We start from the raw sequence: 24,731 nt of genomic DNA on the forward strand, positions 1-24,731 counted from the left end.
ATAGAGCTCTGTATTTGAAAAATGGGTGGATATTAACAAGGGTAATTTCCATCCACATGTTTGACTAATTTTCTCCTTTCATAATAACATTGGCATTATATTGCGAAAAACTTAGTAGATTTAAAAAGTATCGACAAAATAACACTAATATAGATATATGTAATAATACGAACTTTTATCGACAATTTGAATATAGTTCAATAGGTTAAGATACTTATGTTCGTGGTTGCACGTACTTTTACCAATAAAACTTAAGAAATACTTAACCTAAATTTAGTTGAAAAAGTCATCCCAATTAGAAAAATTAGTACCACGAATATTTGCAACTAACTCCATTTTTTTTTATAATGGTAGGTGTTAATCCGCAAATAATTTAATTTTAATGGTCAATTAGATAAGATTAAAATTTTAAGGTTAAATACAAATCACTGTGAATAAATAAAAAATGATTTAAAAAAATGACCTTTAAAAAGTGAACATTTTAGTCCCTTCATTTTCATTTTTGTTTCATATCTTACAATCATTATTTTAGCACGGTCACTCACTAAATCTCTTGAAACATAGTTATATATTTATATTAAGAGTTGCTAATGTGTATAAAAAGTATGTTAAAATTTTGTCAAATAGCGACCAAATCAATCGTCTTTTAACAATACATGGACCAGCATGATAACTTATATGTCGTTCTATATCTCCATGAATCTAGGAACTTTTGTTCGCATTGTATCATTTGGTCTACATACCGAAAATAATAACATTCGAGATTATGCAGGATTATACACAAAAGATCCTTTTTTGACTTTCTTTAGCCATATATCTCTTGAAATTATATAGATTAAAACGAATCAAAAGTAGAAAAATTAAGGAATATTTAAATAGATAACCATGGTTAAATAATACAGTTTATTATACTCATACAAATATACCTTTGAAAAAAATTGATACTATAATGAATCCTTATGAAATTAATTAATTAGAAAGAGGGAATTTGGGATCAAATAAGAAGCATCATTCTAACAAATTCTTCATAGTTAACAAATCCATCTCCATCAAAATCAGCTTCTTTGATCATTTGCTCAACTTCTTCATCTGTTAATTCTCTCTACCAAATGGATCATTACATGTTTCAACTGTCAAATGATCGTAAACAAGGTTAAAATACTATTTTGGTCAAGGTACTTTTAGTTTTGATTCATTTTAATAGTTTATGTACTTTCAATATTGATTTATTTTAATCCTATTTGTTTTTGTTTCTATACTTAAAAGAAAATGATTATTTTGGTCCCTATTTTGTAAATATTAACACAAATTTTATACATAACGAAAACATTTTAATATAAATTCATGGTTACATTTCAAGAATTATACCGAGTATGGTGTGTGTTGAAATTGTGATATAAAAAATGACATTAAAAATGAAATTAAGAAATCAAAATATTCATTTTAATAGTATTGGGATCAAAACAAACATTTTAAAAGTACGAGGATCAAAATGAACCACAGCTGAAAATTTAAGATCAAAATGAACATTTTAAAAGGACCGAGAACAAAATAATATTTAAAAGAAGACAAAATTAATAACTAACCTTTTTTCCTCTTCCTTTTTTTTTTTTTTAATAATGAAGACTTAATATTTTTCTTTACCTAAAATTCAAATCTTCATTTTGCTACCAACCCCTTATTTTTGTTTATTTTGATTTTTAAATTTTCCTTCTACTTTATTCCCTAGCCTTTGCATAAAAAATAATAATAATAAATAAATAAATAACTATTTTAATTTTGACCATCAATTTTCATTTTGTAGTTGAGATTTTTTTTTTTCTGTACATTTTTCCCATAAGTAAATATCTACTTAGACAAAGTATTTGAAACTATATGTAATGGGTAGTAAGTTAAGTGTGTGAGATTTCAAATTTATTTTTAAAATTTTTTTGTTAAATAACTAATAGAAAAAAAATCAACATAAGGGTGAAAGTAGTTTTTCGTGTTATGCATAATTTAGAAATTAATTAACAAATTGAGACATTAACAGATGTTGGAAGATTTAAATTAAAATACTTGAAAGCTTAGAGATGAAAATGAAATAAATAGGAAAGTTGGGCAATTAAAACGAGATTTTAATTTTTTTAACTTTATATAGTATTTGAAAATTATGTTTTTAAAGAAGTAATTAATTTAAGAAAATATAAACTAGATTAATTAGAAGTCAAACCTCGTTAGGTGATATGTAGCCATCTTGATCCATGTCAAACACTTTGAAAGCTTCTCTCAGTTCTTCTTCGGCTTCATTTTCCTAAATAATTCAAATACACCCATTTTATATTTTTGTAAAACGTTTCTTTTTTCTTTTTTATGTAGCAATTATTATATTTAAAAAAATATTAGAATTATGAGGAAAAGAAAAAAAAAAAAGATTCCATTTTTTTACTCAGGCACCATCTTCAATTTTAACCTTAAATTTTCAATTTTCATCCGATAAGTGGTAGTGTATATATATATTTTGATATCAGTAAGTGGTGGAGTTACTGCATTTTCAAAACTAAAATTGAAATTTTAAATCATTTTGGTTTACTTTTATGTTTTTGTCGATCTACGCATAAAGTTTTTAAGTTTTTATTTATTTTAAGTTTGTACTTCCAAAACGTCTATTTTTTGTTTTTAAAAATTATTTTTGTCTCTCTCTTTTATTTTTTATTATAATTTAAGTACACATATTACAAATAAATTTATATTAAAGAATTTTTTGTATTAAAATTTTCGTACGGAGACTAAAATAATCTCTTTTTAAAAGTATAGTAACAAAAATAAATATTTTCAGAATATAAGAATTAAAATAGACAAAAAAAAAATGAAAATATAGGAACAACCAAAATTAGCATTTTAAAAATATAGAGACTAAAATGAAGCAAAAGCTAAAATAGTACGAGAATCAAAATATAATTTAAACAAAAATGTAAACTGGCTCATATACGACTAACCATGACAAGTAAATGAAACAAAATTCAACCGACAAGGATCAAAGTATTATCTATATCAAGTCATATAAATGCCTAATGGACAATTGACTTATGTTTTATTTATATGATATATGATATTATTCACTTTAACCTAAGGTACGTCGTTTAAATTTTAGAAATTTACTAAAATGTTTGTACGAATAAAGGTATAATATTATCTTAATTCATATATTTGAGATTCTTTTTTTTTAAATTTCTAACTCTTGTGAGATGATATTCACGTATTCACATCCTAGGAAATTGCTAGAAAATCACTCAATCAAGCCACTCAATCAAGCCACCATTGAATTATTATTTTTTCGTTTTTTATTCAAACCTTCAAATCGGTGAATACTTTAAGCATTGAGCTACGTTCATGTCGATTGAATTCTACTTATACTTGATATCATATATCCTACATAATTACTTAATAGGATCTAAAAACTATTGAATGTTAATATTACGTGCCAAACTAATTAATTATCATATTAAACTATCAACATATTGCATTTAATTAATTTATTTATCAGATTCTTAAATATAAAACATGCTTGCTTACTTTATCAGAACAAAATGAAGATTTGATCATTTTTGTTTAACTATAATTATTGAAAATATAATGATGCTTATTTAAAAAGATAATTGGCTTGCTTTATTAACAAGCTACAGATTTCCATAAATCATTGAAATAAAAATATAAGCCAAAACTTATATGCCAAGAAATTGGAGCTCATAAGGCTGGTTGAAAATTATATTGATAATAAAACGGCAAACAGAAGTATAGAACAAATTAATTTAATTGATGCATATAAATTTTATATGAAAATTCCTTACAAGTAAAAGATAAAATTTTACACTATGATAAAAACATCCAAGCGAGTCAAACTCAACGATAATTAACATATATCTCCAACCAAGAGGTCGTAAGTTCGATCCCCGACTCCCACATGTTGTATTAAAAAAATTATGCAAGATAAATCTGGCATTACTAATGACATTATTTTTTTCTCAATTAAAAATGTTGGTCTCACAAACCTAGCTCAATTATATTAGTCTAACATACTTAAAAGGTTAGATATTCAAATTCCCTAATCAGAAAAAATAAAATTACACCTCATTTTTTTAAAATGAGGCACAAAAACTGGGATCAACATGTTCATAACAAAAGATGATATATAAATATATAGTTACCTTCACCTTTTTTGCCAAGAGATTGAAGAACTCTCCAAATTCAATGGATCCATTCCCCTTGACATCGACTTCATTCATCATGGTCTGCAGTTCTAATTCAGTGGGATTTTGATCTAATGATCTAATCGCTGTGCCCAACTCTTTTATCGTTATGCACCCTATAATATCATCGATCCCAAATAATGTTTGAATTTTATGATTGGATGATTTATATATATAAAATTCAAATGGGATGTTGAAAATTATTACAACTTTTATTTGTTTTAAAAAAAAAAAAAGTTATATGTCTGATGGTTGATTTTCCATCGCGTAATTGTCGAATTTAAGAAAGGAAAAAAAGGAGAAAAAAAACAGTACTATTCAATTGTATTAAAAAGAATTGGTCAAGATATTACTAACCTCTCCAAGAGGTTGGATTTTCTCTCCGGTTGTTGAACTCCAAGCGAAAAAGAACAATATTACTATTTTTTTTTGTTTTGCATTCGTGAAAAATAGTTATAAAACGTGTTATAAGTAAAACTATCCATAATTCAAAATTCGAGAATAACAAGATGGTCGTGAGAGTGATCAGTGATTATGGAGGAGAATTTGATCTTTATCGATAATCAAATCGGAAAAAGGGAGATCCATACATACCATCACCATCTTTGTCAAGCAGACAAAAAGCTTCTTGAAATTCTGAAATTGGCTCTTCAGATGATGACCACATAATGTAATGAAGAAGAAGCAGTTGGTCTTTGGATGGAAATATTCTTTCCTTTGGGCAATTTGGTAACATTATATTGGAATTCCAAAGGCTATACATATGGCTCATTCTATAATAAATAAATAATAATAATAAAGAAAAAACTATTTGGGGTCACATGCTTTCTTTAATAAACATTAAACTTAATTATTTTAAAATGTCGCCTTCAGTATAACTCGAAGCTATAAGGTAAAGGTTTAAATACTATTTTGGTCATTATATTTTTCAATTTTGATTTATTTTAATTTATGTACTTTCAAATTGTTTATTTTGGTTTCTATATATATTTTTTATATTTTGTTCATTTTAGTTTCTGCATTTTCAAAACAAAACGTTTTGTTCTCTATATTCTAAAAACTAACTCAGTACCTATTTAGGAAGATGTAACACAACTTTTGTATCCAATGAAACTTTTTAATACAAAGCTAGATATATGACTATATTTCGATAAATTATTTAGTATATTGTCGCGTCTTTACATTATGATTCCAAAAATAAGAAATAAAATGAATATTTTGAAAGTAAAGAGAGAAAAATAGGTGAAATTTGAAAATAACAGGACCAAAATGAACGTTTTTTGAAAGTATAAAACCAAAATAATATTTAAACCGGTAATATAGTTATGTTGATGTATTTCTTAATTATTTTTATTTCTCATTTTCTACTTCTTAGTAAAGAAAGAAAAAAATATATAAAAATATATATGTTTGGTAAATATTTTTTTTCTCCTCCTAAATTTAAAATTTTACTTGAAAAAATATTTTTTTAAATATGATATCCAAATTTGTTATATATATATATATATATATATATATATATATATATATATATAGTTCTTAATGCATTTTATAAGTAAAAAAGATAGAATAATATTTTTATTTTTGAAAAACAAAAAATAGAAAACAAACAAAAAAAATCCCAAAATATATACCCACAAATAGAAACCAAATAAATTTTCTAAAATTCCTTATTTCTTTACCAAGCTCATCATCACAATGCCTTAACATATTGAAAAAGTCATAAGAGAGTAGGTGGAATTTTTTTAAAAAGAAATTATTTTATGAAAAATGTAGGTGAATAAATAACACGATTTTATTCACTTTTGACAAAGTAAGTCCATTATGTTAGTGGAAATTTCATCAATCTAACAAAATATTTTCGGAGGTGTTTTCAAACAATTTTCTTTCATTTTTTTGTTTAATTCAAAATCATTATAATTGTAAATTAATTCGTGATAAAGACAAATTATTTTCTTTTTCCTTTTTTTAGTACAATTTTCACTTTTTAAAAATTATATTATTATTATTGTTTTCAAATCTATTTATAAAGTAATAAACCAAAATATAAAAAGTTGTCAAAATATATTTTTTTGTTTTGAAACCACTCAAGTATTCTCAAAATGGGGATAACAAAAACAAGAACAATTTTTTAAAATTAAAAAAATTATCAAATAAGAGTCTCAAGACTGGATATTTTAAAATTCAACAATAGGAAATATTTATAGGGCTAAATGAGTACAAATAGATTTTTGATATTCATCATCTTTTATTTCGTAAGATATTATTCGGTCAAGATATAAAATATTGTTCTATATTATGTAATTGTTATTTTACTTTGCTATATGAAAATGACCATAGATTTAAAAAAAAAAAGGAAAGATTATTATTTTTAAATACAAAAATGATGAAAGGTGGGTATTTTCCATAAGAATATCATTGCTTCTAGAAGATGTGAATGGTTTCTAACCCCCATTTTTTAGTGGATCACTTGCACATGAATTTCAAATAAAAAATCATTGTGTAAAAAGAAAGAAAGAAAGTATGATTAAAATATAAGTATATTTTAAAAAATAAATAGTGATGTTGAAGAAAATGTCAAATCCTCAAATTCATAGAAAAAACAATAACATGTGAATTATGAGAGAGAGACTTCAGAAAACCATCACATAAATTATATAAATTCATAAAATAAAAAAAAAGTCTCTGGATGTATTAATAAAAGCATTTGTGAAACAATAAAATTAATTAATTCATGTCAATGCAAACATGAAGAAATTTGTTATGTTCGTGCTGATCTTAGGATATGATACGCTATATATATAGAGATATATTGCTAAAATGTGAATGTAAAACTTGTATTTTAATGGAATAGTTATGTTATTAGGAAATAAATGGATGTGACAAAAAACAAGAGAAGAATCGAGAGGAGGCACGAACTAGGAAGGAGGGCCGCGCTCGGCGACCTGGGCCGACCTCGACGGACCAGGTCTCGGCGTTGGGTCGAGTAGTTCGCGGCAACCCAACCGAGAATTATAACTGTTCATCCCAACCGTTACGCATTCCCGCCTCGACTCCCAATTTTACCTTAAGCCCATAACAAAACATACATGCACGACTCTAGATTTCCTATATATATCAGGATTCGACTTTTGTAATTCCTAAAAGATTAGGATTCAACTCCTGTGAATCCTAAAAGGATTAGGATTCAACTTCTATAAATAAGAAGGTGAACCAAACCCTAGTGGTACGCTGTAAGTCCATCGTATTTGCTACGCCTACATACCCTACCTTACTAAGCATCGGAGCATCTATGACAAGAGTCAAGATTAGTGCGAATTTGGCGAGATCTACGAAGACCAAATTTGCATCAACAAGTTACATTCTAACTAAGTCACAATAGCTTAATAACTAATTATATTTACACAACTCATATTTCATTTAAAAAAAAAAATTGATAGCAAGTAAAGAGAACGAGGGAAAATTTGAAATATTGAAAAATTGTTAGGATAAAAAATTGCAACCAACTATATTTACATAGGTACATTGTTTTTGTGTAATTTAGTTTGTTTCAAATTTGTCCCACTTTGTTTCCAACTTTCCCCAAGGTTTTAGAAGTCTTATCATAATAAAAAATTTGAAGTTTTGTTTTCAACCAATTAAAAAAATTAGTTAAAACATTTTAAGATGACCAGGGTAAATGGAAACTAGCTATCAAAATTGTATAATTTTGATTATTTTTAATTTTAATTAGATAAAATCAAGGGTTTAAATGTCGATGTCGATGAAAATGTCGAGTACTCAATTTTAAAACGCTAATACAAGGTAGGTGTGTGTGCACCTCTCATTTCCTCTAACGAACAAAAATAAAAACAAAACGTACCTAGTCACTTGAAATCCTAGCACTTGAGTTGTTCTCTCGCACGACAGATTTGGCACATTTCTTGCCCTCAGAACCCAAATGCTTCCTTTCTTGACTATTGGGCGTAGTGGAAAAAATTTGTGGGCAAATCCAAGATGGAAATAGTAGCAATCACAATCTGGACTATCTGGAACGACCGAAATCAGTTAATCAGCAGAAGCCAATTCAAGAAGTTCACATAAATAGTGATTGGTCTCATTCCGAGTCGGAAATGCTTGGGGCTAAGTGCGTTTGGATCCACGACATCCAATCTTTGGCCCTAAAACTCGAAGCTTGCTCATTCATGTATGTCCAATGAAAGAGCAATCGATCTACATATCTCTTATCAAATCATGGTCTCCATTTTTGTAATTCAATATCTTGGACTATAAATTTTCCCCCTGGCTTCTGCAAAATGCTAAAGGGAAAGCTCCTCTCCTATTGCCCCCGTGGCCATCATTTCTTGATGAAATTTCTATTTACAGAAAAAGAAAAAGAAAAAAAAAAACTTCCACCTTACATGTTATTCTATTAAAATTTCTTTTACCGTTAAAAAAATTCAAGAATATACTCTAAAGATCCATATATGCCTCATCCATGAGTAACCAATCTAAAATGCCAACATAAACTTGGTTCAGCGGTAATATCTTTGTACTAAAAAAAACCTAACTAAAACTTAAAAGAATTAAATGATAATAAATTCATGTTAAAACCTTAATTTGTAACCTAAATTTTGTAATTACTAAAATAGCAAAAAGTAAAGGAACCGAACCAATATATATATTGTTTATTATAATTTATAATTTTCCTTAGTACAAACAATTTAAGATGAAAATTGTCGATATGAACTCAACTTAGAAATAATGGATATATATCTCAGATTAAAAATTTACGAGTTCAAATTTCTCACTAGAAGTGAGAATGATTATTGCTAAAGAATTTAAATTCATAACTTCTTAATCAGATATAAGTTTCTTAGGTCCGAGTTGGGCAAAGCAATATATTTTGATCGGGAAAAGTGAAATTTCTCAAAGACAAAGGTAGCAAAGAGTCAAAACCGCATTTCAAGTAACTCTTCATCTCTCTTCTCTCTCTCTCTCTCTCTGGACATTTTTCCTTCCTCTGCTCAAAAATGTCCGAAGCCGCAATAACGGTTCTTGATGGCACGCACCTACAACACATTGACCTCTCTCTGCCGTTTCCCGACGGCGGCCTCACCGGAGCTCAGCTCCTCCACCTCGCCGATTCCAAAGCCTCCTCCTCTCTGTTCGGACTCGCCTTGCCGGAGACTCTCAGATCGTCTGCTCTTAGTCGCATCGGCCTCCCCGACATTGTTGCTTTCCGACGATCGGAGCTCACTCCAGAGCGAGCCTCCGAGATTCTTAGGGGCTATGTATCTGCGATCGCTGACGGCTTAGGAGGTATCTCCAGCGGCTATGTCGCGTTATGTATGGTGTCTAAATGCGTAATGTTCGTATGTTTTCATCATCTGGACTCTTACCAGATTATCGAAAAGTACGGTTGAGTGTTTTCTGTTTCTGTAGATGTGCTTAAATTTGACTTTCTAGATCATGCGAATGATAAATTAGCCTAGGGAGAAGTTGTTACAGGGTGTTGAAAGTGGACTAATGGCTCGATTGATGATTGTTGTAATGGATTACGAACATGTGGAGGGCGTTGATTGCCAATGTGAATTGTGAACTAGATAATCCACTGAAAAGTTTTAATTTTGATACTTAACAGCTCTACCTAGGTACAGATTGATGGTGGAGAAGTTGAGGGTTACCTAGATAACCTTGTTTTATGTTTGTGTGGTGAGGTTGAGGATGTTACATGAGGTGGTATTATGCACAAGTGCTATAATTTGAGTCTGCAAATCGCTAGCTTTCTGCTATGGACTTATGAGATGTTCGAGAGGGCAGGGGCTGGAAGGCATGGAGTTAAGAAAATTTATGGAAAGAGAAAAAAAGCCCTCTGTTTATGTTAGAGAAGGTTATAGCAGCTTGGCAAGGGACGAGTGTGAAATCTTTAAGTGAAAGAGGGGATTGAATATAGGAGAAATTGATAGCGTCCTAGTGTGCGGTAGCTGAAAAGTGAATAAATTCCCAAGGATTCCCCTTGAGACATTTGAACAATATGACCATTTCGGCCATGTTTAAGATAATGGGATCATCTGATATGACTACATTTAAATGCATGTGAAATGTAACAATCCAATAAAATGTATGAAGAATGTGTAACTTCAATTGGTATTATAATACAAACATATTAAAATAGATGTACAGTTCTAAATATGTAGCTATTGTTTGTAGCATTTGTTTAACTTTTTTCGTAGGTTAAATTCAGACATATTTTAGAAACATGTCTTTGCAATGTTATGATAACACTGTCTCTGTGTCATTGTCGTGTCGGAGTCTGTAGTATGGGTGTGTAGTTGGCATATGAAATTGAGCTTAATTTCGTGGATCATCATTATTTCTATATGATCCACTTCTCTATTGATGTCCTGCCATTTGTCATTATTGCGGGAAATTCATTACAAATAAATTTTTGTGTTTCCAGAGGATCCTCTTGTTGTGTCAATTTTGGATGGGAACACTCTTCGTGTGTTCTTAGATGATGAAGATGATTTTGCAATGATAGCAGAGAACCTTTTCACTGATTTAGATACAGAAGATAAAGGAAAGATCAGGAAGAGTGAGATTCAAAATGCTCTTGTCCACATGGGGTTTGAAATGGGTGTACCTCCTCTCTCAGGTTCACTTTTCTAATTCTTGGTCATGTAATTACCATACCATCTTTACTTTGGTTCATGTCTTTAGAATGAGAATGGTGTTGCACACACTACTATACTGAATTAGTTGCAAGTTGGTCCTCCTGCCCTCGCTTGTGAAGAGTTTCAAGAAAATTTCTAAGATAGCTTAATATCATTGAGGAAATGTAAGTTAGACCCAATTTAGGAAGTTTTTGTTCTTAAACGTTCTCTACGGATTTTCCTAAGCTGGAAACGGCTGTCAGGCAATTCATCTTTACTATGACTTAAGAACTTTACATAGTTTTGAGCATATATTCTATTTTCAGTTGATTAGTAAAAAGCTGTCTAATTATCTTAAAAATATACAAGTCTCGTTTCCTATATATATATAATATATATATATATATATATAAGTAAAAAGCACGTTTAAAGTGATTACATGTGTGTGCTAGCAACAAACTTCTCTAACATATCTGGTGATGAAACAGAATATCCTTTGCTGAGCGACATTTTACAAAAACATGATGTCAAGAGCAATAAAGAATTGGGACAAGCTCAATTTGCAGAAGTTCTTCAGCCTGTTCTTCAAGAATTAGCAGATGCTCTAGCAAAAAAGCCTTATGTTTTCATTCAAAATCTCAAGATTGCTAATGGAGCTCAGATAAAAAAGGTAAATCATGGTGGCACTCGTTTTCTTCATTGAACATATCTTTCAATGATATCTTTTCATTGACTTTGGGAATTGGAAGTCTAGTAAATCATCATGGTACTGGTATTTAGCATATCTTCTTGAATAGTTTTACTGCCCTGGCTTATCTGCATCCTATATCTTCTGCCCAACAAGGGTTCGACCCAATCAGATTCTGAATTCATTTTAAGGGATGTAACCCATTAACTCAACTGAATTATTCTTTTCAGAAATTCTAGAGATCATTTGCTATCACTGATAAAAATTGTAGGACTTGAAACTGTCAAAAGCACAGAGTAAATGGGAAAGCCCCGACCTGTGCTTTTTCTTTTTTCTTAAACTCTGCACTGTGTGTGTTACTTACAATTATAAGATCACTGTCTACTGCACTTAATGCCATGTAAAATTGAAGTTATCGACTGCAGTAGTGAGAGCTAGGTTACTGAAGTGATCTGCCAAAGAAGTTTTTAATCGCATATTGTAAACTGAATTAATATATACAAGGTGTGGTAGTTTTTTTTTTTTTTAAGGTATTTAAAGATTAATAAAGTTATCATCTAGTTTGCTCTTGCATATAGTTATTTGAATGCTCTCTGTTAGCCTGACTTGACTTCAAGTTTTACTTGGGAACTATGAGTAATTTTGAAAACATTGTAACTCCTGATATGAGTTGCAGCTTTTGGCCGATGAGAAGCACTTCAACAATGTCATAGAAAAGCTGTGGCAGGAGACCCACAAAGCAGAGGATGGGATAACAACTTTGCAAAAGATCAGGAATTACTTCGAAAAAGAATGGAAGGAATTAGGCTTGCCACCTACAGAAGCCAATGAAGCCGTGGTTCTTCTCTATGATGCAGTATTTGCCGATACAGCAAATGAGAACTGCGGTTCGATATCCGACAAAAATCAATTTGAAAAACTTGTGAAGGAGATTTTGGGGACATTTTTTGAGCAGCTTGAAGCCAGTCCTGTTTATTATGATTTTAGCCCCAAATGAGCAGAGCAGCAATGTAATATCTGAAGCACTCTCGTCGTCACTTACAGAGTCAGTCGTTCCTATGATCATCGTCCTCACATGATCAGGTACGAGCTTTTAAGAGGAAGATAATTATAATATCAAACTGGAGCTAGCATGTTGTTCTTAAAAAAACATGTTCATTTTCATTATACCATACTGATTTCGGAGGCCCTTGAAGTGGCCAACAGGTTTTATACCATGTCATACATAATCAGAAGTATAAAAATTCATCACTCAGATGAAAATTGGATGTTTTTTTTCTGTACATTTTTGTCTGGTAGGATTAAAAAATGATGATTAGTAAAATGCATACTTCTTTTGCATGAATTCTTGATCTTTTCTCAACTGTTTTTTCTAACTTAAATGTCTTGCTTTCTTTTTATAATCTCAGCTAAAAGTGCACATTCTTACCATAGATATAGCATTATATAAATCAAAATCTTTACCCTCATCTTCCAGTCCATTTTGGAAATCTATCTTCTTTTGTTTGGTCACATCCTTGTTACTCTAAGAATTAGATTTCCATTTGAATTCTAATATCATAGAGTAGTTAGAAAAGACTTCCACTGGTATTAAAATGCTCATAATCAATAGGTAGCCTCTCCAACCACCCTTCCAGATGCTTCAATCCATCGCATATTTTGGTCCCAACAAAATTTTTAGTAATCCATATACCTGTTACTTAAGTAACGATTTATTCCTTAAACTAATGACTTTTGTAATTTTAAATCGACAACAATTTAGTCCTTGTTGTGAAAAGTCTCATGAAACTTAATGTCGATTTTTATTAGGCAACAATTTAGACTGTGTAGTCTATAAATACATTTGGTCCTTCATCATTTTATCGATCTCTACATGTAAAAGAAATCTCATTAGACCTTCACTTTTTTTATATGAACTAGATCGTCACAAATTTTAAACTACAATGCCTAAATTGTTACATACTAAAGTTTAGGGACTAAAGTACATTACAAATGAAGAATTAAATCGTTACTGGATTGAAAAATCTCTATATACAACTTAGATAGCCATTGGTAAGTTGTCTTTCAGTTGTAGATACAAAAAATTTTAAGATTTGCTAAGATTCCTATTTCTCAAGAGTTGAAACCTATGCATCATTTTGTTGAAAAATATCATATTACCCCTTATTATAATGTTGTCAAAATTACCCCTTTTTGTTAGGTATTTTCAAGTAAGCCCTCAAATTACTTTTTAAATGGAATATTTGGCTCACATTTATAATAAATATAAGTTTGTGTAGCAGAACAATGTGTTCTGATGATGAAGAGTTATGTTAAAATGTATGTATTTAAGAAGTGAATGTATATGTCAATCTGAGCATTGTTGGTTAGGACATATATCCTCGATTAAAAGATGTGGGTATAAATTTCTATCATCACGAGTATATGTAGATTAGTGAATACTTAGCCTAAAGTAAAGAAATTTGCTCACTTGTGAACTTCAAGTTATACAAACTCAACTTCTATGCTCATTAATATTTCTAGCAAAATTATAAAATAAAAGAAAATTCAAGACAAATATTTAAATTAACAAAATAATTTCAAATAAGTTATAAGTTATAAATTATTAATACTAATTGTTATTTTTCTTTTTTGCGATATTGTAGGATTTACTTTTTATGTCAATGTTTAAAGAGAATGTGACAAGTTGATGGTGTGTAATGCTATCTTTAATTGAATCATCTTCTGATTGTACTTTAATTTAAATATATATTTTTTCTTCGGATTTTTCTTCTATATTGGGTCCGTTGTATTTTTTTTTTTCTTTTTTCTTGATTCAAACATTTCAAGGCCTATCAAATATGTATTAAAGAAATCTCCAAATATAGTATTTCAACTTATTAAATTCCTTTTGGAAAGTAAAAATTGTCATATGAACTCCTAAATACTTATAAATTTTAGAGCTCATTAGTTCCTTTACAATATCTTCTTAATGTATATATGTTTTGTGTTGTTGCTATAAGAAATATTATTTTTTTTTTTTTTTTTACGTTGAGAATTGATCGAAAAATATATAATACATAAAACAATAAGATTTAAAATTTTGAAAGATTAGAGGCAGAAATGAAAAAAGTAACAATAGAGAATTTATAAATTTTGGTTTTAGTTCCCCCTTTGCTCTATGAAGTTTTTAGGTTATTTACTTATTTTGGTGTGATTAATAAGTTTTGAAATATTTTGTTTTAGTCGCTCAATGTTTAAAATATTTTGTTTTAATTTATAAAATTTTAAGTTAAAAATTATTTTAGTCATTATCATCAATTTATTGTTAATTATTTTGTAACCTTAAAAACTTGACACATGATCGGATACATGTGAACCACTTCACACTTTCTTTCATTTTTTGAAAAAAATAGCACTGAGTAGAGTTGAGATTCCAACATTCAGTTAAACAAGAGTTATCAATTTACCAATGCATTAATATTTGAGCTATGTTGATCTAATAAAATGGAAAAGATGGGCTTGTATTAAGTTTTACTTACTTTTCTATTAAAATTAATGATAATGACTAAAATAACTTTTATATATATTTTAAAAATAATAAAATAATAGTTAAAAAAAACTTCATACAAATCTATGGACTTAAAGCATAGCTCCACCGAATAATTTATTAATAACTTTCTTTAAATGTTATTTGAATTGAAATACTCTTTTTATCTTCGAAAAGAGAAGTTCTAAATTTTTCTTTTATTCATGAACTTTTAGGTTTTTTTCTTAATTTTAGTGCATAAAATTTTAATATATATATACTTTAGTCCATCTTTAAAAGATCATCATTTTAATCTTTGAAATTTCAAAGTGTATATCATAAACCAAATGTTAGAAGTTAACCATTTTGATGATTACTTAATATCCACCTACCTAATATCGGTCTAAATCATTAAACTTAAAAGAAAATACACCAAATTAAAGGTGGATGATATTATTCTACCGGGTCATTTTGGAGGAGAAAATTTTTTGGTGGAATACCGTACTCTCTCTCATTTACACAATAAATAGAAGAAATTGACCCCACATCATTTTTAATACACTATTGATTTTTCCGTTCTGGAGTATGATCGTAGCTAACAATAAACATGTTGGTCCAACAGGTTCTTGCAGGAATATCCCTAAACAAGAAAGTAGACATCAATGATGTATTAGCCAAAGATTCTCCGATGTTTAAATTAGAACTAGATTAGATCATACGAGATAAGTTGGAGTAGATTGCATACCTCAAATTGCCACGTAATATGTAGTCAAAATATCATATCATTAACTTTATTTAAGAGCTTTAGAAGTCCACGTATCATAATTTGCAGCTTTTATTTTGTGAGGGTCGTCTCCTCTCTTGATGAAACACCTCACACTACTATCTATGGGCTATGGCTATTCTCCATCTCCAAACTTTGGCCACTTATTTTTTCTCTCTCCAACTAATTTCGTTCACAATCTCGAGTCGATTTCATGTTTGAATTCTATTGTTGATTATCAACCTTAGAATAGTTTAATCGATAAATTCTACTTTAGGTAAGACACGTCATTTCAAAGATGGTTGGTTAGATTCCCACTTCGATAATTTTATTGAACTAAAAATATGGTCGAGGTAAAAGATTAAAGGTTCAAATTCTCAATAAAAAAGAAATCATATTTTAGTCATCGATTTTGTATATTTCTCTAATTTGTTTTCTACTTTTTATAAATGTTGCTAGACGCTAGAGGTAGATATTTCGGTTTTGAAAGAATAAGATTTTTTCGATCTAATCAAATAGATTTCTTTATGTTACTGTTATTTTAAGATTTTTTTTTTTTAGGATAAGAGGGGAAGACCCGAATATCCAACCGAAAAACATTAACACATGCAAAATGTACCATTATTTTATATAAGAGAGGACATACCCAACATTATGTAATAGACATGCAAAGTATTATCTTTTGTCACATCAGTATTTCTATTAATTTCAAAACAAGATAAAAACATGTCACTTTTCAAAGGACAAAATGTACCAAGTGTTAATGAATTTTTGCTATTTCATCCCTATTCAATTTGAAATTTAAAGATCTATATTTAGTGTATCAATTTATTTATTTTAATAAAACACAAAAAAAAAGGTAATTAAGTCTCATTCAATATGAAATCTCCTCCAACAGCTCTCTTTCACTTAAAATATTGTTATAAAAAAATATAGGTTAAAAAATACATTTGGTTCCTTTACTTTTACTAAAGTAACAATTTAGTCCCTAAACTTTAGTTTGTAACGATTTAGTCCCTGTACTTTTCCTAAAGTAACAATTTAGTCCCTCAAATTTAGTCCTTATAGTTTAAAATTTGTAACAATTTAGTCCCTATCGTAAAAGTTTTTATTAAAATTAACTGTCAAATTTTATCAAACAATTTAATTTTTCTAATTCACAAACATATTTAGTCAGTTTATCAATCTATAAATACAAGAAACTTAACAAAAAAAATTTCACAATAAGGACTAAATAGTTACCAACTTTAAATTACAAGGACTAAATTGTTGCATATTAAAGTTCAAAGACTAAATTGTTACCGATTTAAAAGTACATGGACTAAATTGTTACAAACTAAAATTCATGGTCTAAATTGTTACTTTAGCAAAAGTACAGGGACTAAAAGTGTTTTTTAACCAAATATATACATATACATGTACATATACAGATACATACATATCTACATACATACATATACACACACATATATATACACATACATACATACAGCTTTTAATCTCTCCCTACTTAGACATTTCTCCAAAAAAAAAAAATTATGTTGCTTTGTCCAAATAATTTGGGTGAAAAAATGATAACTTCAGATCAAATAAATGCCACATAAATCCAACTCTTTATTTGTTGTTCACATGGGTATATTTAACTTTTGAGAAATAATTATTATAAGGGACAAATTCCCAACAATTTCTCCAAGAATCCAAATGTTTAGAGCTATAAAGTCACTAATAATTTAGTGGGTTGGTCACATAAAATAGTTTTAGTGAACTGTAATTTCTTAGTGAAAATTTTTAAAAAGGACAAAATAATATATAATATACCACTAGAAAATCATTAGTCAATTCGAATATAATTTAGTAGATGAGATATGCATTATCATTGTAGAGGTCGATGGTTGGACCTTCAATCTCAAAAAAGATCATTGGTATTTTATCTATTGAACTAGATCGATATCAAATATATTTTGGTTTTTCTGCACAAAGCGAAATATTAGAGGTTCAATAGAAATTAACCTGATTCTTAAAAATTGTTTTTTTTTTTAACCCAACACTAACTTCATTCCCATGCAAATCTTCGACAAATGTACATCTCCTTCTAATTCACGCACACGCATAACAGAGATGTACGTTCGCATGGGATGAAGTCCAGTGTTAAAAAAAACTTAATTTTTAAGTCTCGATAATCATTTTGTTTTGAGTTTTATGCTTTTGAAAATTAAGCTTAAAACCACTGCTTTCACCCATGCATTCGTCCTATTATCAACTTTTTAAAAACGTTTTCAAAATGTAAGCCAAATTTTAGAGACGAAAGGTAAAAACGAAATGGTTATCCCATCCAACCCTAGGAGCCGAGTTAATTTCCGTTCGACATCGGGTTTTCCGTCATTTGCGCGAAAGTGGACAAAAAGAGAAAGGGAGAAAAAAAAAATAGAGTTAGAGGCATGATTTTGTGGTGTGAATTATGGAATGTACAAACCTTACAAGGGCCACAAGCAAAAGCTGCAGCAGATGGAAAAGTGGCCTCATTTGTCACCAACTGATTTCTCTTTCACTTCTTAAACCATGCCAGTTTTCTTTGATTGTGATGGCTTCAATCAAATATTGAACCACTCACCCCCTTTTAAATAATTTCCCGACACACGTACGTTCAATCTCGTGTTGATTCGTCGTATAGAAAAATATTTTAATCTTGTTTCAGTCCTCGTAGTCTCTAAACTTTTACGTTTGTTCCTTGTGTTTCTGTACTTACAAATATACAACTTTGATTTTTACTGTTTAAACTATTATGTTGCACTAAAAGAAGATCTTAAGTTGCCACTTTCTAAGTTGAAGAAAGCATTGTAAAAATCATTATGAGTCAAACTTTAAATTTGATTGATCGTCTCTCGAATTTACGAAACTATGCTCAAATTGGTTGATCTACTAGCTAGATAAATAGCAATTTTTTAAATAATATAACACATTTCAAATATAGTCAAAGGAATTGATACTTTTTTTATACCTGAAGTTTGAAATAGGTTTTTATTTGGTCTCGTTTTAGAATCTTACACTTTTATTCTCGAGATTTAAAAAACATTTCATTCCAGTCCATACTCATCGGCCCCCACGTCGTCCTCGGGGCCCCGACCCCAACCCCGGACCCGCCATTCTCTATTTGTGATATTTCCAAATCTCTTTTTTGCATTTCCCCCATCCCTCACCAGGTATGGAATTATTTCTAGATCTAAAGATTCTTCAGATCTAAGAACATACAAACTGGGGCAAAGGTAACTATCTCTTTAATTTAAAATTTTTAAGCAATTATTTCATAGTTAATATGTTTCAATAATAATTATAGAATTAAAATTCTTGTAATTCCAAAGTTTTATTGTACTGGTCTTTATACTTTTAAAGGATGGTTTGTGCATTCTACCCGTTTTGACGTAATTGATTAAACTAAAAGTTTACGAATGTGATTGTTAAAACCCGAGGGGTGGTTTTTTTTAATGTCATTCAAAAGATTTGCGAGGTTTGAGTGAGTTAAACCAATTTACCATCTATTAGAACAAAAATCTTGGTCTCCTTGGATAACTATTTTCTTTTTATTTTTTGTTTTTATTTTCGCACCCATGTGTTTCTTTGTTTTGTTATCTACTTTTTAAAAACGTTTTTTAGAGGTCGGAGGCATCTTGCTCCTTGCTTAAATGTTCAAGGTTCAACCCCACATCCCAACATTTGTTATACAAAAAAAAATGTTTTCATAATTTAAGTCAAATTAAAAGTATACACATAGTTTTTAAAACGTTGTTTGTGTTTGAAATTTGGTTTGGAATTCAAACTTGCTAATTTAAAATGTGAAATTATACTAAAAAAAATTATGAGCAAACAAACAATCCGCTGAAAACTAAAAACGAAATCATTATTAAAAGAATCATATTAAATATGTTAAATCTTTTTTTTCTTTCTTTTTAATGTCAACAAATATGTTAGGATTGAACTTTCAACCTAAAAAGAAAGAAACCGCTCTAACCATTGAAGTATGCTCAAACTGAAGATTGAGTTCTTTCTTTAGTTCGTCATAATTAATTTTCATGTATAACCTATAATTGAAGTTATTTTTTCATTTCAAAATCTTAATATTTATTAGTATTCATCTTCTTCTAAGTGGAATTTGCTAATATTTAGTGTAACAAGAAGACTACTAAATTATAAATTTATGGCTTGAGCTTAAATTCAATTTTGTCCCTGTTGTTTTGAACTTTTTGATTATTATCCATGTGATTTTGTTAAACCTCGTAAATCGTCCTTAAATTATTTTCACGCAATCAAACAAATAGAAAACATTACAACAACTAGCACAATCAGATAAATTGAAAACATTAATCATTGCCACATAAACTAAGAAAAAAAAAACATATCATGTATTCTCTGTAGCAATGACAAAGACAAACGGTGAGATTTGAGTGACGTGACTATACAGTAAGAATCAATTAAATCGAACTATGCCCAAAGGCACATTATTTAATGTAATAACGTGAATATAGCTCAATTAACTCAAGCGTACTATTTATCGTGCTAGCGTGAATATAGCTCGTGCACATTTATTCGACAAAACTTAAAAGTTAAGGCCTCTGTTTAGTTACCACACTTATACAAAATGAAGCAGATTTTGAGAGACCAACCAACAAGATGGGACACCATAATTAACAATGAAAAAAACTGGCATTATCAAAAAATTACATTGGAAATTATTACAAAGAAGACAAGGACATAAGAACCTGCTAAAAAAACCACAATATTTCCTTCTAAGGAAACAGGATTGGTTGAAAGAAAGGGCATATAAAAACTGAATACAGCATATAAGGCATAATAAAAGCATCCAGTAGCACAACAAAATACTACAGAGTGTAGTAGGTAGTGATAACAACTTAGAAGAAAACATCTAGTAAAGCTCGGGTTGCACCGATATAGCCCGACTAGGTTATCCGGGTCTTGACGAATTACTCTTTACCGTCAGCAGCACGGAGTGACCCAAGTTGAACTGGGGCTTGGGTACCAACAACCTTGGATGATCCATAAACTGATAGGTCAATGCCTTGAGTCTTCTCTTTTTCAATCTGCTCCTTGATCCAGAAGTAGGTAATTCTCAAACCATCCTACACAGGTAGAACACAATATGCGACAACTGATGAGCAAGAGGGTCACAGGAAAGCGGAGGAGACGAAAGTTTTGAACGTCGAGGTGAAAAGAAATGGCTGCTTTAACTAAATTTACCTTCAACTTCATTGTAGGAGCCCACCCAAGTTTCTCTTTAATGAGCGTGTTGTCGGAGTTACGACCACGGACACCCTCAGGACCTGGGATATGCTGAATTGGGAGCTTTTTGTTGTCGAAGCTAAGAACGATTTCGGCCATTTCGTTCATGCTAACCATCTCATCACTTCCAATGTTCACTGGCTCGCGAAAGTCTGACTTTGTCAATCTGCAAACAGAAGTTTGATTAAGATTATATCAAATCCATGAATCAAGAAGTTGGAGTGTGATTAAGATTATATCAAATCTTGAATCATCTGAATTCATGAATCAAGAAGTTGACAACCCAGAAGCAGTTTACAATAAACCAATTATTTTCCATTTTAACTCAACCTAATTCAGTTAACACGGAGCTGAAATGGAAACCGCAATGAATAAGCCAAAACTCGAGTATTGGAGGTGTGTTCATGGCCCACCCCAACTAATCTCGCGCACGACGTTGGAGTGTGATTAAGATTATATCTAATCCAAGAAACTACAAATTCTAACCATGGAACCATGGATGATGAAAATTAGAGCAATTGGGCTTTTGCTTACCTAAGGACACCTTCTACACATTCATCAATGAAGGTGAAAGATCTGGTCTGAAGACCATCTCCCCACATCTCAAACTTGTCAACAGAAGTGATGGCCTTTCTGCAAAATGCAGCAGGAGCCTTTTCCCTTCCACCTATATGAATCAAATGGCTAGGATTAGAGATCTTTTCAAATAAATTGACTAAAGATAACTTCAATTTTTTTAAACATAGTCAATTCTAGCATTCGGATCTACCTTTCCATGTTCCAAACGGACCGTAAATGTTGTGGAATCTTCCAATTCGGCACTCAATACCGAAATCCTTAGTATAATGCTTGCACAACTCCTCTGTAGCAAGCTTCTCTAAGCCATAAGCATCTTGAGGCTATGAAACAAACATTAACACAGTCTCAATAAGCACATATCTTACAATTGTTTCGTCTCCTAATCATTAAAACAGGAGAAAATATGAACCTCAGCAGGCCAGGCATCTGCTTCCTTCAAGCTCACATTAGTTTCCAGTTGCTTAAATTCAGGGTAGATACAAGCACTAGACGCATAGAAAAACCTGCATTCACCCGGATATAAAAAATTATAATCTTGTGTTAGATGGTGATTACCAGGTCTGTACCAATAAAGATTTAAAGTATATATCTAAAGCATGAATAGGGGAAATTTTCCTTGAAAAACTAACCTCTTGACCCCATTGATTCTTGCAGCTTCAAGCATGTTGAAGCTGATCATGGTGTTGTTATACATAATAACAGAGTGGTTGGACTGGATGAAGCCCATGCCACCCATATCAGCAGCCAGGTTGAAGACATGGTCAACTTTTTCAGTGACCTTCAAGCAATTATCCATCACTCTGAGATCAACAAGATGGAATTCATCACAGAACATATCCTCTGTCATGTGTTCATTCTTCTTCCAGTCAGAAGCGATGACGTAATGGCCCTCGCTCTTCAAACGCCGCGCAATGTGGGAGGCGATGAAGCCGCCGGCGCCAGTGATGGAGATTCTCAGCTTCTCCGATGGCCAGTACGGCTCTCTTTCAAGCTCCTGATAGGTGTAGGAGCCATAGTTGGTTTCCCCTGCGCTCCCCATTCTGCACCGCCATGGAAAATCGTCATAAGGGTATGAAAATTTCACAACGCATGTCGAAAAAAAGAGAGAAATCAAGCTAAAAACAACATTCCCAATAAAAATAACAAGAAATTGAGAACAACCCAGATGATCAAAACCCTAAATCTGAAGGAAAACAGCAAAAATTCCAACAATTAACAGCAAAAGCATTCCAAGGAAGCCATAGGAACACAGAGAATCGAGTTGGGAGCTGGGTTTTTTACCCGAAAACGACAGAAATCAGCGGCTCCGAGAGGGAAGAAGAGGAAATGGGTAGTGTTGAGAAGTGGGAAGGAATCGAATGGCGTGGCGTGGAGCTTGAGGGCTGTGGAAGCTATAAATAGAGGAGAATGAGGAAGAGAAGGAGGAAATAAGGCCATTCATTTATTTCTTCTTACCTTCCCGATGGCCCCCATCTGGCTCCGGCTCGACAACGGCACTTTTCAGACCGGCCGTCCAATCGAATTCAGACCAAAAAGAAAGGAAAAAAAAAAAAACCAAAAACCTTTCGTTTCTACCGTTTTGATACATTTTTGCTTTTGAATTCGAGCTTAGACTAAGAAATGGTAAATAGCTGGATTTCCTATTTGGGTTGAGAAAGTAAGAAGTAAGGTTTTAGATAGGATGAAAAATGTGGATGTTTCATCGTAAAATCGACCAAGTTCTGATTCTTGAAGTTTGAATATAAAGTATCGAAGTCCGAAGTACCTGCAACGTAAGGTGAGCGCTTCGACATTCTTATTAGTACCTAATTCTCTTTAATCCTCTAACGAGAAATTACTTCGCATAACTTGCGGGGAGGTGAGAGTATTTATTTATAGTGATAGCTCTCGACAGGGCTTTTGATAGCGCTCAAATGATTTTCCGATAGGTCGAAAAATGCGGCTTGTTGTCGGAGAACGTCTTAGTTGTCTTCGTGCCTGCAAGTACTCTTTAAAGTCGACTCGTACCTGATGAAGATCAACCGGAGGATAAAATGTAGCTTGGTTCGTCTTCCACTTTCTGAGCTTCCAAGACTTGAACATAAATGTGATTGATTCTTCTAACTATTATGTAAAAGATCGTATTTGACGGTGACACGTGACATGTGATAAATAGCCTCCAATCGTAGAGTTATCAATTTTTAGAAATATCGATGAAAATATTTTTGGAAAAATTGTAGAAAAGATTTAATCATTTATTCAGAGAGTGGTAGATTTTTTTTTCTAATGAAATCTTTTCTATTATCGTTTAGGAATATCTGTTAATGTCCTTTTTTTTCAACTTTATTTGTGAATAATATCAATAAAATGGGACCTTTATATTTTTGTCCAATTTCCTTATAAGATCTATCAGGCTATCACTACAAAATGGATGTACTTATTATTTAAAAACAACCCATGTGAAGGAAATTTTATGAGAAGTGGAATATATATATGATTCTTGGTATATAGCAGCTAATTTATATATTAAAAATAATAAATTTTACTTTATAGCTTTTAAAAGTTGTTTAGATCTATTTAATGACCAGTTTTCAATAATTATGTAAATATATTGTGGATATATATCATTGTTGATGTGATTTTCAGCTTCACACGTGATACATGCATCCCGTCACGCATCCGATAGGATGACAAAAATAGTGACATTAATTGATAAGGCCAAACTTTCATTACTTTGGTGCTATCTTCTATGACCGAGCTGACGCCTACACAACCGAGTCGACCAAACTTCTTTAAGTTTTGTTCACATTCTTTGGTTGAACCGATTCGCTTATCTTCGGCTCAACCTCAGTTTCCAACAAACTCCATGACATTACGTCGCGATTCACGCTTACCATAAAAAGCCGTTGAGGTCTTGTCGGAGGCACTATCAGATATTTCGCCCATAAATAGAACTCATTTGCCTCATTTTCAAGTACGCGAATATTATATTCTCTCTCGAATATAGTTTGGTCATCTACTGACTTTCGAATCGAAGTGTCTTCTATTTTGCAAGTCT

At 30.8% G+C, this 24,731-nt stretch overlaps 2 protein-coding genes and 1 pseudogene across 4 annotated transcripts; 1 reads left to right on the plus strand and 2 right to left on the minus strand.

Moving 5' to 3' along the window:
- Window positions 1–852: 852 nt before the first annotated feature.
- Window positions 853–4,985, minus strand: LOC111013078 (calmodulin-1-like; annotated as a pseudogene). The gene is made up of 4 exons (XR_015792820.1): window positions 4,824–4,985; window positions 4,188–4,345; window positions 2,213–2,293; window positions 853–1,130 (listed from the first exon to the last, which is right to left on the minus strand). The product of XR_015792820.1 is annotated as a calmodulin-1-like (transcript).
- Window positions 4,986–9,133: 4,148 nt separating this feature from the next.
- LOC111012973 (calcium-binding EF hand family protein) lies at window positions 9,134–12,835 on the plus strand. Its single transcript, XM_022287283.2, has 4 exons — window positions 9,134–9,530; window positions 10,672–10,866; window positions 11,353–11,534; window positions 12,229–12,835. The coding sequence occupies exons 1-4, from the start codon at window positions 9,242–9,244 to the stop codon at window positions 12,547–12,549; spliced, it is 987 nt and encodes a 328-aa protein (XP_022142975.1). The 5' UTR covers window positions 9,134–9,241; the 3' UTR covers window positions 12,550–12,835.
- A 7,667-nt stretch (window positions 12,836–20,502) lies between these two features.
- On the minus strand, window positions 20,503–23,085 carry GME (GDP-D-mannose 3',5'-epimerase). 2 transcript variants are annotated; one of them, XM_022287462.2, is made up of 7 exons: window positions 22,976–23,085; window positions 22,324–22,734; window positions 22,104–22,197; window positions 21,885–22,014; window positions 21,650–21,782; window positions 21,074–21,281; window positions 20,503–20,955 (listed from the first exon to the last, which is right to left on the minus strand). In XM_022287462.2, the coding sequence occupies exons 2-7, from the start codon at window positions 22,731–22,733 to the stop codon at window positions 20,800–20,802; spliced, it is 1,131 nt and encodes a 376-aa protein (XP_022143154.1). In that variant the 5' UTR covers window position 22,734; window positions 22,976–23,085; the 3' UTR covers window positions 20,503–20,799. The 2 variants fall into 2 exon arrangements, with proteins under 2 accessions (XP_022143154.1, XP_022143153.1); XM_022287461.2 differs by having other exon boundaries at window positions 22,856–22,985.
- Window positions 23,086–24,731: the final 1,646 nt, after the last annotated feature.

Source organism: Momordica charantia (assembly GCF_013281855.1).
Source record: "Momordica charantia cultivar OHB3-1 chromosome 8 unlocalized genomic scaffold, Mcharantia_2.0 BLBB01000008.1, whole genome shotgun sequence".
Taxonomy (NCBI): Eukaryota; Viridiplantae; Streptophyta; class Magnoliopsida; order Cucurbitales; family Cucurbitaceae; genus Momordica; species Momordica charantia.